Source organism: Ixodes scapularis, unplaced genomic scaffold (genome assembly GCF_016920785.2).
Source record: "Ixodes scapularis isolate PalLabHiFi unplaced genomic scaffold, ASM1692078v2 PGA_scaffold12__126_contigs__length_90152505, whole genome shotgun sequence".
NCBI classification, from domain to species: Eukaryota; Metazoa; Arthropoda; class Arachnida; order Ixodida; family Ixodidae; genus Ixodes; species Ixodes scapularis.
The window spans coordinates 16791288-16804095 of NW_024609838.1; the positions used below are offsets into that span (position 1 = coordinate 16791288).

At 50.3% G+C, this 12808-nt stretch overlaps 3 protein-coding genes across 3 annotated transcripts; all 3 read left to right on the forward strand.

Annotated features, from left to right (window-relative positions):
- The first annotated feature begins 64 nt into the window (after positions 1–64).
- Positions 65–1912, forward strand: LOC8038942 (glyoxalase domain-containing protein 4). The gene has a single exon (XM_002413005.5). The coding sequence runs from the start codon at positions 65–67 to the stop codon at positions 980–982; it is 918 nt and encodes a 305-aa protein (XP_002413050.3). The 3' UTR covers positions 983–1912.
- Positions 1913–4957: 3045 nt separating this feature from the next.
- On the forward strand, positions 4958–7575 carry LOC121835335. Its single transcript, XM_042289444.1, has 2 exons — positions 4958–5572; positions 6147–7575. Exons 1-2 carry the CDS (start codon positions 5225–5227, stop codon positions 7347–7349), a joined length of 1551 nt encoding a protein of 516 aa, XP_042145378.1. The 5' UTR covers positions 4958–5224; the 3' UTR covers positions 7350–7575.
- A 3200-nt stretch (positions 7576–10775) lies between these two features.
- On the forward strand, positions 10776–11758 carry LOC8038940 (protein LZIC). Its single transcript, XM_002413003.5, has one exon. It carries the CDS (start codon positions 10956–10958, stop codon positions 11526–11528), a length of 573 nt encoding a protein of 190 aa, XP_002413048.1. The 5' UTR covers positions 10776–10955; the 3' UTR covers positions 11529–11758.
- The last annotated feature ends 1050 nt before the right edge of the window (positions 11759–12808 follow it).

Consider the following 12808-nt stretch of genomic DNA (forward strand, 5'->3'; position numbering starts at 1 on the left):
GGAATGCGCCTCGTTTTTCTGCGGATTTTGTGGGAGTGTGCATGCACGATCGCAAGGGGCGAAAATGACCCGTCGAGCGTTGCATTTCGTGTTTAAAGTTGCCGATCGGAAACAAACCATAAAGTTTTACACCGAAATCCTCGGCATGAAAGTTCTGCGCCACGAAGAGTTCGAAGAAGGCTGCCGGGCGGCCTGCAACGGCCCCTACGACCTGAACTGGAGCAAGACGATGGTAGGGTACGGCCAGGAAGATAACCACTTCGTCGTGGAGCTGACCTACAACTATGGCATCGGCAGCTACGAGCGGGGCAACGACTTCCTCGGCATTGTCATCCGTTCCGGCGACATCGTCGAACGAGCGAGACGACACTCGTGGCCCGTCCAAGAGAAGGGCGACGTCGTCGCGGAGCATCCCTGCGACGTGGTCATGGCGCCAGGCGGGTACCCGTTCCTCGTATGTCCCAAGAGAAACCCCGAGCGTCCTTTGCGCCAAGATCCCGTCGAGAGGGTCATCCTATCGTCTTCGGACTTGGCCAGGACAACGGCCTACTGGAAGGACATCTTGGCGATGACTCTGGTGCATTCCTCGGAGAAGAGCGCGGTCTTAGCCTACGCCAACGACCAGTGTCATCTGGAGTTTAGGTACACCGCGGAGCCGATCCGCAGAGGCACGGCGTACGGGAGGATCGCGTTCGCTTGTCCGGCGGCCGAGTTGCAGGTTATCGAGAACCGAGTCAAGCGGGCGGGGCATAGGATCTTGACGCCTCTGACCAGGCTGGACACTCCTGGCAAGGCGACGGTGACAGTGGTCATTCTGGCGGATCCGGATGGTCATGAGATCTGCTTCGTGGACGCTGAGTCGTTCATGTTGCTTTCGGCAGTCGATCCCAACGCGAACCAGCTCCTGAGTAGGGCCATAGAAAAGGACAAGAGCGACGAGTGGTTTAGGGATATGGCGGGTGGCAAGAAGCCTTCTGCTTGATTCCCTCGATCACCGTACCTCAACTAGGGGGTGCGGGAATTTGCCTCAATGGTGCAATTCCACTGCACCACGTGGAGCCTCAAAGCGCATTTCTGTGTCTGGCCATAGCCTCCTCTATGGTCTGGCGAACAAACGTCCTGCCTTAATTAATTTTTCAAGTTTTTTTTTTTTTTTTTTATTTTTAATTATTATTTTACTTTTGTACGGGTGGCGGTTGTAATGTTGTGCCGGTGCAGTGTATTGCCCAGACCTTTCATCGGTTTTATTATTATTTCAATCTCGATAGGGTTTTGGTTGTAATGCTGTGCCGGTGCAATGTATCGCCTAGACCACGGTGGCCCAGACGTTTCATCGGGGAGACCCCACCACGAAATCGCACCTTTGGGGATCTTGGATCTCAAATCTTGGAATGCCCCATATAGGCAGTTTTGTGCGGTGTCCTTCGCCGCTTCATAGAAGTCCTTGGAACACATTTGGTCATTTCAGATAAGGCTCCGATATATGCCGAATTTTCTTTTACAGTGTTGGAAAAATCTTTGGAACACAATGTCAAGTCTAATTAACTTTTTTTTTCTTTTTCTTAACACTGGGACACTAGGTTGAAGGTTGGTATGATTAATAGGTACTACTTTCTTAGTGTACACAGTCTGCAGGAGCAGAAAATTGTGAACTTAGTACGTCTGTTCGATCAACACAAATATTTTATTATGCATGGAATTACTTCCCATAAAAATCGCCCCCCTTTCAAATATATATATATATATACAGTATATATGCTTTAATATTTGTTTTCTGCGTTTTTGAGAGAGGCGTATCTCTGATTGTGTTTGTTTCGGTTGAGGCACTTCTACTTTGGAGAACAATGGTGACTATGGCTTTGGACCACTGCCAGTGTATTCACTGAATAATAAAAGAAGTATTTTTATTGTATATTTGGGTTTTGCAACTTGTGGCCTCACGAATAGTAGAGTTTGAGTTTCAAGCAAATTCAAAGTGAATAGTGGTTCTGGCCAAACATTTTCAAATTGAATATCAAATATATTTTCTCCAGACGGTGCACTAATGGACCATGCTAAAATGAAAACCCAGCTCCCACCTGTCCATTACTAGACTAAGTTAATCTTAATCTCACTGTGTTTATGGACAGTGGCCTCAGAAAGTCTAATGACATAGGGATGACAAGTAAATGACACATTGAACATATACTTTAAGCTATAGAGACACCCAGCTGTATCTGATCGGGGGGCTCACAAAACAGCATCCACAAAGTTTACAAACATGACAACCCTCCCTTCCCCCCTCAAGACTGCAGGTAAAAAAGTGCACAAACACTGAAAGGTCCCAAACACAGCTGGAATTTTTATTTCGCAGAAAGTGCTTACTGTGTTTATGGCCGCCGTAACAAAACCACCGTGACGAAAAAAAAAAGAAAAATGAAACGCGGAGAGGGAGAAATTTAACAGCTTTCCACAACTGAAACTCCAAAAGTGGCACATCAAGGACACAAAAGATGGCGCGCGGAAACGGCGGCACGTCGCCGGAAGCCATCGCAGACCAATGCGGAGCGTAATTTGGCCTGCTTCTTGCACAGGGGTTGCGATGATGATGTACCCACTATCTTTCCAATCAAAGCCAATCAGAGCTCGGCGTCGTACTGACGTCATTACAACTCCTGCGCCAAGAGGCAGACGTGTACCTTTCTGGGGTTAGCAGCGTGCGCGGCATTATCGCTCGATGGTATAGCATATCAAGAAAGCCTAAGTGCTGAATTTTCCCGTGCCACTTAAGAAGGCCACCGTAGACCACAGATTGGTCACGGCATCAGCGTTTGGCTAGGAGTCGTGCTCTTACTGATTGGGCACGAGCTCCAGGCGAACGCTGACGCCGCGTAGTCATTTCCAATCTGTGGTCTACGGTGGCTTTCTTTAGTGACGCAGGAAAATCCAGCACTTAGGCTTTCTTGATCTAGGAAGTATTGACTATATCCAGTGCTCTCCGCACTCTCAGAACGCCGAGCTCTTATTGGCTGAATGAGAAAAATAGTGGGTAGACCTCAAGGCATCTAGCATTGAGGTCTAGTACCATCTATCCTTCCAGTCGGAGTCAATCAGAGCCCTGCCCCCCAACTCTACTGTCGGTGCCCGCCGCCCAAAGCATGTAAAAATATGGCTAATTCGGAACCTAATCATTACAGCAGTGCGAAAAGTTATTGTGCTCCCCCCATTCAATGCGGAGGGCAAGTTCGTCTGCTTCTTGCGCAGGGGGTAACGGTGACGTCAGAACGCCGAGCCCTGATTGGCTGACCGCGACCCCCCATCTGAGCGTCGTCTGCTCCTTTGCAACGTCGTCTGCGTCTGTCTTACTTTTCCTGCGACTTTCGGAAGTGCAGGCCAGATTCATAAAAAACCTCTTACCTACGACAACTTAGCTACGAAGTTCGTAAAGTTCGGGAGTTCCTGCATCACTCATCATAAAACAAACCCCAAAACAAAGACAAAAAACGAAAAATCTTTAATGATTAAAAAGCGCAACAGCGGACACAGAAGAAGACACAGACACAGCGCTGTGTCTGTGTCTTCTGTGTCTGTCGTCTTGTTGCGCTTTTTAATCATTATAAACCACCAACTTGCCCAACTTTCTACCCTCGTCAGAATCTTTTACTCTATCTTGGGCTGTGTTCGAAATCTCACCCAAATGGATATGAGTTACTCCGGCGGGTCGTGCCACGTGACACACATTGAAAAGCGCTGGACGCGGGATAGGTTTTGGAACGCCAAGGTACAAAACCCTTACCCTGGAGTAAGATGGAGTAAATTTTGGAACACGGCGACACGGCCTTGCAGACGTATGCAGCGCTCACAAAGGCTGTGTTCCAAATCTTACTCAAATGGATCCGAGTTACTCCGGCGGATCGTATCACGTGACAGCACAGATTGAAAAACGCTGGACGCGGGTAGCTTGTAGAACGCCAAGGGTACAAAACCCTTACCCTGGAGTAAGATCGAGTAAATTTTGGAACACGGCCAGAGGCGCGAGCATGGGGCCTTGAAAATTGCCTTGATGAGCGAGTTCTTTTACAAACAAAGCATTCTGGTCGTGTGCCTCTCCCACGGTGGCCTCTCCCTTCGTCAGCACGTGCGTGACGTTTGTATACTCTGTTTCACTTTATGATGTACCGCAGGAAAGGCTACAAGCGCGAGCTCCTTGCTCTGGGGCGCATCTCGACGGCACAAGCTCTCGTGCACAAGGGCAGCTGCCAAAGCTATGAGCTCGCGCTTCTAGCCTGTGCTGCGGTACAACATAAGGTGAAAGAGAGTATAGCAGTATAGGGGTTATTAGGGGACGTTTGTGGGGACCCCCACATGAATTCTCTTGATAAAAAAAAAAAAAAGTGAAAGCCGTTTACCCTCTAACGCCGAATTAGAGCGCAGCTCTTGAGGAGGAGGAGGAGGAGGAGGGAAGGGTATTGGGGGAGGGTCAAGTGACCTGGGGGGTCACGTGACGATGCTGATGATGCCATCAGTGACGTCACTGGTGACGTCATCAGTGACGATGACGATGCGGATTCCGATGACGTCATCAGTGACGTCACTGATGACGTCATCAGTGATGGTGGCGATGACGATGCAGATGCCGGGGACGCCATCAGTGACGTCACTGATGACGTCATCAGTGATGATGACGATGCGGATGCCGGTGACGTCATCAGTGATGATGATGACGATGCGGATGCCGGTGACGTCATCGAGGAGGTCACGTGACCTCGGGGGGGGGGGGGGTCACGTGACCTTGGGGTGACCTTGGTTACGCCAACGCTGACGCCGACGCCGCTCAAGCCGGGAACGGGCCCCTAAGAGCTGCGCTCTAAAACAGATCGATGGCCTGTTTGGGGTGTCGCACGCAGTACGATTTCTCAAGGTGTTTGGGTGACTCTAAGACGGAGCAACGCTGAAATAAAACCGACCAGAAGCTCATCGTTGGACAGGTCTCTTTAAATTCGAGAGTAAGTGAAAAGTGCTCACCGCTTTGTTCGCACGGGCTCACCAGGCCCTGGAGCAGTTTGCCTTCCCCTCCGCCACCTTAAAACCAGCGTCATGTAAAAGAAGAAGCGCCGTCAGAAGGGGGCGCAGATGCGCCACCCATGATCCTCCAGCCGCTATCACCACCGGCTGGCGACCCCCTTGGCCGAAGGCACCCTTACAGGCACCGGCCCACGATGCCTGGGGTTTGGCGAAGACCACGATGAACCTCCCTAACCTCCTTCTGATATCGCTTCTGTGGTCCCATGTCGCTGTTGTCGCGCCGCTGGTGGTGCGTCAGCAGCAACAGACGAGCGTGCGGGAAGCGTTGCAGAAGCTGAGGCGGCATGTTGAGCTTCAGTCTGTGGGCGACCCGGTCAACCCGGCCGACCCGCACCAGGTCGAGCCCCCGGCGGCAGTGGATGAGGAGACAAACGACGTGGACACGCTGCTGAGGAGTCGGCGCCAGGAAAGGGAGCAGGCCGTCATGGTGCAGATCAACGTATTCAACAACGACGGCAAGGGCTATTGGCACAAGAAGAAAAAGACGCCCGGTGCCGGTAGGAACAGGGTGAGCTTGCCGTCGAACCTTTCCTGTCCACAGGACTAAAGGTTTGGTCCCCCTGGAGCGACAGACGGCACGCAAAGATCGCAGACGCGTGAAAGACCTTTAGAAAACGATACAAGGCGTTGAGGCTCTTCGGCCGATTCCATGACAAACATGTACCTAACACGGCGCGAAAACTCGCGATGAGTATCGCGCATTATCTGAGGAGGTCGACAGGTATACAGATCGTTTCGCCTTCCATCCCGTTACTTTAAATAGTCGTTAGCCATTTCAGGACGTGTGGTAGCTGTCCCTGAGACGCCTGTAGCCCTGTAGCACCGTAGCCCAAACAAGACGTACCGTCAGCTTAGCTATAGGGATGGCTAGAAGGCGTTTTGGCGAGACGTATCTTATTAGATGTTTATGCTGGATTGCACATCTTGCCAAGACGTCTGCTAGACGAATAAATAACCTGCTAATGTTTAATAAAAAATAAATAAAAAAGGAGGGGGGCATGTTTGAAATGCAGCAAATTTTGTTCCCGGGCTTTGACAATAGCGTCACGGTCTCCAATTGATTTTTTATTCCGTATGTGCAGTTGACTTCGACGAGCCCGTCGGAGCAAGGGTTTACGACGGACGAGTCACCCGCCACCACTTGTCAAGAAAGAGATAACGACAAGATAGAGGAGGTGGCCGAAACCACCCCAACCTTGATTGCACGTTCACCTTGCGGAGGTGACAGTGCGCAAGGGATGGGCGTTGAATGCGCTCCGCAACAAGAGGAAAATCAAGACGAAAGTCACTCGGAACCACCGCCGTACCTTCCGCGTTCCGACGACCAATTCGATTACCACGACGAACAGTTGATCCCAAATCAAAGACCACATGGGCGGATGAAGGCGCTGGACGAGGTCTTGCCGGACATAAATCGCAGGAGAGCAAGACCTTACCTTGCAGTCCTACCAGAGGTCAGCAAGAAACTGGGCGACCATCGCGCCGAGGCAAAACCGGCAGGTTTATTTCCGTTCCGGCTGCCGGACCAAGCGGAAGCGGACGAGACGTCCCAGAGAGAAAACACGCGGTCACCGATAGTACAGAAAATGCTTGGCGTCTTCATGTTGCGCGCTCCGAATGTACAGTCGGAGCCGACGACTCTGTGTGTCTGTTCCACCACTCCGGGAACCGTTAAACCAAAGCCCGCCGTCCCTCTGTTTCCCTGGATGGCCGGAAGAGGCGTCAAGGAACTGGCTGGAAGACGGTGGTCCCAGCGGGAACGGTTTCATCCGAACCGCGCTCCCACCTACGCGCCGCTGCCCCTGGAAACGGAAGCCACCGTGCCACCGCCCGATTATGAAAACTATCCGGTCCAAGAGAATGAGGACGTCCAGGTCCATCGGAGCGTCGGTGGCGCGACTGGAGGCTCTTACAGTCGCCGTGGAGCTCGGTCCCACGCGAAGAGCGTGGCTAGGAATCCGTTCTCGGTGGTGCATTTGAAGGCCAAGCCGCGCCCTCGGATCAAAAGAGACATACAGCAGCCCGTGCAGCCGGGTCAGTACGGATGGTGTCCGTGCCAACCCTCCCCGAAACCCAAATGCAGGAAGACGACGCACAGGAGGAAACCGTGCACTAAATCTAGGAAGCCGTGCACCAGGTCCAAGAAGCCCTGTCGAAAGGCCACCACGAGTTGCAACAAGAGTCTTTCTTGGGGACAAGGTCCGAGCTATGCGCCGCCCGCGAACTTCCTGCCGTTGCCCCCGGGACAGTCTCAAGACCAGTGGAGTTTGGCGGGCCGTCCGTGACGTCGTTCGAAACCGGTCACCGGTGCAGCTCTCCTCGGCGACCGCGAGATTGTGCATCGCGTGGTAGCGCGACATTAATCCCACTGTTTGTCATCTTGGAAAATTAAGTTTGCTGTTATGAATGAATCAAGTATAATGTCCATTTTAATTAACTGTACAAAAAAAAAAAAAACTATAGACCTTTTGTATGTTTTGTGTTTCATAAAAAAAAATTCTTAAAAAAAAAAAAAAACTTAGTAGAGGTGAATTTTACAGTATTTTTACCCGTGAATCTGAATATCACGTTCGTTTTCCCCGAAGATGTAACTAAACGTGAGAAAACACGGAAAACCCCCGACCAGTCGTTACGTCATAAAAGGATCTTTCAGCCGCAAAGCGCGTGTCGCTCCTGGGGGCGGTGCGTGCAATTGCAAGCTTGCCATGGCGACATGAGCGATCGAAAGAAAAGGATTTCTTATCGACGAAAATAAGAGTAATGTAAGAAGTTTAATTTTGACGGTGTTGGCAGTTTTGCTTTGAGAGCGCTATGATTTCAAGCTTCCGCCATGTTAATTACAAACACCATCGAGCCTATTATTCGTGAGGTATAATAACGTCCGGAGAGGGAACTACAGGAGGGCGTCAACAAAACGTCTCGCGGTAACACCAATCGTGACGTCTTTTTTTTCTTTACCTTTTTTGAATATAGCAAGAGAGCGTGTACATAGCTTTGATAGGAAATGCAGATGCGCGAGAGCGGATGTTCTGAAAACTCTTTTTATGACGTAACGCTCCGAGAAGGAGGGGCTTCAGCGGTACTTCGAAAATTATGTTCTGCAGCCTCTTTGCACCAAATTAGCGACTCGGCTCGATATTCGTGGTCCTGGGGCCCGGGGGCCAAATAAAGACGATTTCAGTGTTCTTAGTTAAATACAGAACCGTTTCAGCTTCCCTTTAATACGGGGAAAAATTTCCAGGGCGGCCAGGACGGCTTGTCATGGCGACGTGAGCGATCGAAAGCCTGAAAAACCTGGTCAAAGCATGGGCGCGCTCGTGCACCTGCGCTCTCTAAGCGCCAGTAAAAGCGTTTTACGCCCCCACTTTTTCACTTCCCAATTTCGGAGATGGAGATTGAATCATTACAAATGGGAAATACGCGCGAACAACTTTCTGTGCTATCCAGTCAAAGCTACGGACGTACGGGAACTCGCGCAACTTAAGCGCCGATCAGTCCTGTGCACGTGCACGGTGCACTCTTTCCTTCTGAAATGCCCAGACCGACAACTGTCCCTTTATCCTTCTCTACTACTTTCTTCTTTCTTTTTATTTTTTTTTTCGTGCTCTGCGATTTTTTTATTTGTTTTTCTCCACACAACGAAGAAGGCAGCCGAACCTTCATGGCTTCCTTTCGAGATCATCATACAAACGAAAGAAATGGAATCCCGAAGCAGTTACGAACCCCTTGTTCCGTGCCGTCTGATAGTCAGCTTCTCGGAGCTGCCACCAGGCGTCGCCACAGTGATAACAGCCGGCGTAGAGAGCCTAGGTTTAAGAGAGGGAGCAACGCAACCCATGCTGAGCATTTGCAATTCAATGGCGGACGCCTCGTGTACCTATTGGTTATAAGTGCTAATGCTCTGCGTTTTCGAGTGACGAGAAAATAAGAGGGTTTAAAGGCAAAGACGCTTGACGACGAACAAGGGCAAGAGTCTTTACAGCAAACGCGGCCCATGAACACTCGATCGAGCAGTTGGAAGCACTCTAAAATCAAGGCACGCTACACGAACACGCAACTTTACGGAGCCGCCACCAGGAGTCGGCACAGTCATCATAGCCGGCGGAGCCCGTGTAGGACGCCGATCTCACCAACGGATCTCACTACCCCTCCGCTTCGACTACGGTAGTGGTTATGGCTAGAGCACTATATAGCTCCTTCGGAGCAGAGTAGCGCAATCTAGAACGCCGCCTCTCGGCAACTAGCGGCGAACGCCCGGAGGTTCCAACTGCGGTCAGAAATGCATGGACAACGTGAGAAAATCGTTGTTTCTTCAGTATTGTGGGAATATACGGAATGGCAATCGTTTGTGGCATAATAATGGAACATTTTAGAATAATTTGCGCTAAGTTTTGTGACCCGCAAGAACCTGACTTTTTTTAAAAAATTGCTTGAGCGGTATCATGCAGCAGACGACACGGCGACGTCACACCATTCACGTGACCCGCTCCGGCCAACCCGAAAAGCCCATCTCCGCTGCGAGCAAAAATCGTCTGCTTCAAACGCCATTGCCTTGGAAATTGCCTTCTCAAATTTTGCACACGCATCCGATATTATTAAAACTTTGACAAAGTGTTTAGTGCTTTACTAACTTCACGACAGACTAGTTTTGAGAAGTGTGAACTCGCCGTTCATTTTTTAATTAGCCGTGTTGTATCGATCTCCATGTATTCTCCCATAGGGCAGGCCGCCTCTTGGAACCCTGAGTACCACGTGACTCGCGCCGAGCCGCTCTGTCGGCCATCTTGTCGGCAAAACACGAGGTTCAAAGGATTGCGCTACTCTGCTCCGTAGGAGCTATATAGTGCTCTAGTTATGGCTAGTGCCGCGTACCCGGTTTACCGCTGTTTACTCAAGCCCCTCAAGCCAAAGCCGCCTTTGCTCAAGCTCGTTGCTCCATCTGCGCGCGGCGCGCGCGGACCCAAAATGGCGGCGCCTGATGCGCTTCAGACGCGTAGTTTGGGAGTTTCGGTACTCTGCTGACTCTGCTCTGAAAGCTTAGCCGCTTAGCTTTATTTCAACCATTTCGTCGTTTACCCTGAGACTGGGGGGTTTTTTTGAAGAGCAGAAGAAACAGAAAAAACAGACAGGTCTCAAACTCAGCTACACGTTTATTTCAAAAACTTCCTCTTATATAGTTCGTTTTCGTCGTCACCAACCAATCACATACGACTTGTCCTTTGCACCGTGACTTTACAGGTTCCACTATATCACAAAAGAAGCGGACACTCCCAACGTTTCCAAGTGAAAAGGTTCTAGCAGAAGATATGCCTCACAAAGCCCCAAGCAACTCTTTTGTGTCCTCACACGAAATGGTTGACTTCCACCAGCTAGCCTGTACTTTGACTCTTTTCTAGCTTTATTTAGTGGCTCTAAGTTGGACTATCTCTACAATCTAGGCTTTTTATTGAATTGGTTTTGTACACAGTGGTTTTGTAGGTGGCGTTATCTAGCGGCGTAACAAAAAACTGCGCACAAAATTAGATTATCTAGTTGAAGAATGTTTTTGTCGCAAAAAACAAATAATTTTTGTAGATTTTTAAGTGGATAACGCTAGATTTTTTATACTTTTTTTTTACTACTGAGCGTCTTTCTTAGCATTTTTGTTTTGAGGCTGAATGATACATATTGAATATTTTGAAGGCATTAATCCACAGCCAACAGCTTGCCGGCTTGCCGTTCACGGTGCAACACCGCCCTTGTTTGTGATTTGTGGAGATCGCCAAGATCGCCGCGATTGCCGTTTTTGGATCACAACGATCGTTCGCACGGGTCGGTGCAGCGTGTGGTGTTGCTGATCGCTCTCCATCAAAGCTTCGTCTCGTCTTCTCTAGTCCCAAAACACCGATAAAATGGCCTCTCGCGGGCAGACCGAAACGAGCAAGTTGAAGCAGAGCCTCGAAGAACAGCTCGAACGCCTGATGGCACAGCTCAGCGACCTCGAAGAATGCAGGGCGGAGCTGGACCAGGAAGAGTACGACGAGACCAAGTCCGAGACGCTCGACCAACTCCGAGAGTTCAACCAGTCCCTGGAAAAGATCTGCTCGGGCGACATGACGCTCGTCGATGAACTGAACAACATGCAGCTTACCATACAGGCGGCCATCAGCGACGCTTTTCGCACGCCCGAAGTTATCCGGATGTTTGCCAAAAAGCAGCCGGACCAGCTTCGGGAGCGGCTGGCGCAGCTTCAGCGAGACGCCAAGATCGGCAAGCTGAGCGAGGAGCAACTCGCCCCCCAGAAACTCGAGATCCTGACGGCGCTGAAGAAGTTAAAGGCGAGCCTCCTGCCCGAAGAGGAACTCTTTCTCGAGACGCACGCGGGAAGGGCGCTCCGGGACTTTGATCAGGTCACCGACGCATCGGCGAACGCAAACCGACTGCTGGACGTGGCGGGCTCCCAGTTGAAAGCGGCACAGAGTTAACTATTTGCACTCCTACGTCGTTGACCCTGTGCCATCGTCGTCGTTTGTGGCCGTGCCCGTCTTTTTACTCGCGTGTGCTTTTGGCCTCAACCGCTGGCTTTGCGAAAGGCTAGTGTGGCTTGTTTCAAAAGCAAGCCCCTGACGGTTGTTTGTGCACCCTTTCTAGCTGTGGCAAATTTGGGGGATGTTCGTGGAATGGACCCGCGAATAAAGCTTCGATAAATTATTGACAGACCGTGCCGAGGAGTGCTTTGTATACTCCATCCATCTGTAAGCTTACAGTGCATTATACGCCATGTGTTTGTTGGACCAGTCGTACACGATTATGCTCTTTTGCCCAAGCACATGCATCGAGTGGGGAGTCAAATGATAAGAGGGAGGCAGGTGATTGGCTCAGCAAGTGCGTAGCCCTTCAAGGGTGAACAAGGTATGGGTGGCGATGCCACAGGTTCCACAGCATTTACTTACCCGTAAAAGCAAGGAGTGTGCCAAGATGCTCCTCTCCCCAGACACCGAACTGTTTTATCAAATTTGTTCAGATTGGAACCTCCGAAATTCTGCGGGACAATTCAAAGGTACCATATGACGAACCCACCTCCTTCCAACAGCCACTCGCATTGGTTACGATACCAAAGACCTGTATCAACATGCCAAATTCTTTCTTTTTCCAACTTGTTCTCAATGATGTTGGTCGATAGATGCAGCAAAATTTCTGCACGTCACATGCAAATGGCTGCACCATACCTCGCGTCTTTTGAGTCGGTGCGCAGCTACGACGCCGTCAAGTGACAACACGCTCGGCGCTATCGAAATGGGCTGCAAGCATTCATCCGCAACTGCAAGAAATTCGCACCGCCTTCCAGCCAGAAAATAGAGCTATGGAAGGAGGTCAGCAAAAGTGACAAAGTCATTAGCCGAACTTGGTAGGAGTCCAGCACAAACCTCCAGCAAATACTCGTGCAAATTTTTCCGATGCACGCATCCCCAATACAGCTTTCAGAGTTTAGGCCTATTCACAAGAGAGCATTTGCTTATGTTTTGTTATTTTACGTTACGGGTCACCGGGACACCCACGCTTCATTTGTCACGTGCAAAGCAACTCCCCAATTCGGTGGCACCACTTCACACAAAGCAGATATCCTGGTGCCTCTCGACATGAGCAGACAAGAGTTCCCATAACAATGCGATGGAAGCATGTGGCACCGTGTAAATGGTTCCTTAGTGCCGCCAACTAAACAAGTCACTAAAATGTCGCAGCGAGAGGAACCCAGCTTTCTGCA

Coding starts and splice junctions, on each gene's coding strand:
- LOC8038942 (XM_002413005.5), top strand. CDS start 65: ATGACCCGTCGAGCGTTGCATTTCGTGTTTAAAGTTGCCGATCGGAAA.
- LOC121835335 (XM_042289444.1), top strand. CDS start 5,225: ATGAACCTCCCTAACCTCCTTCTGATATCGCTTCTGTGGTCCCATGTC. Junction 5,573..6,146: donor CCGGTGCCGGTAGGAACAGG/GTGAGCTTGCCG, acceptor CCGTATGTGCAG/TTGACTTCGACGAGCCCGTC.
- LOC8038940 (XM_002413003.5), top strand. CDS start 10,956: ATGGCCTCTCGCGGGCAGACCGAAACGAGCAAGTTGAAGCAGAGCCTC.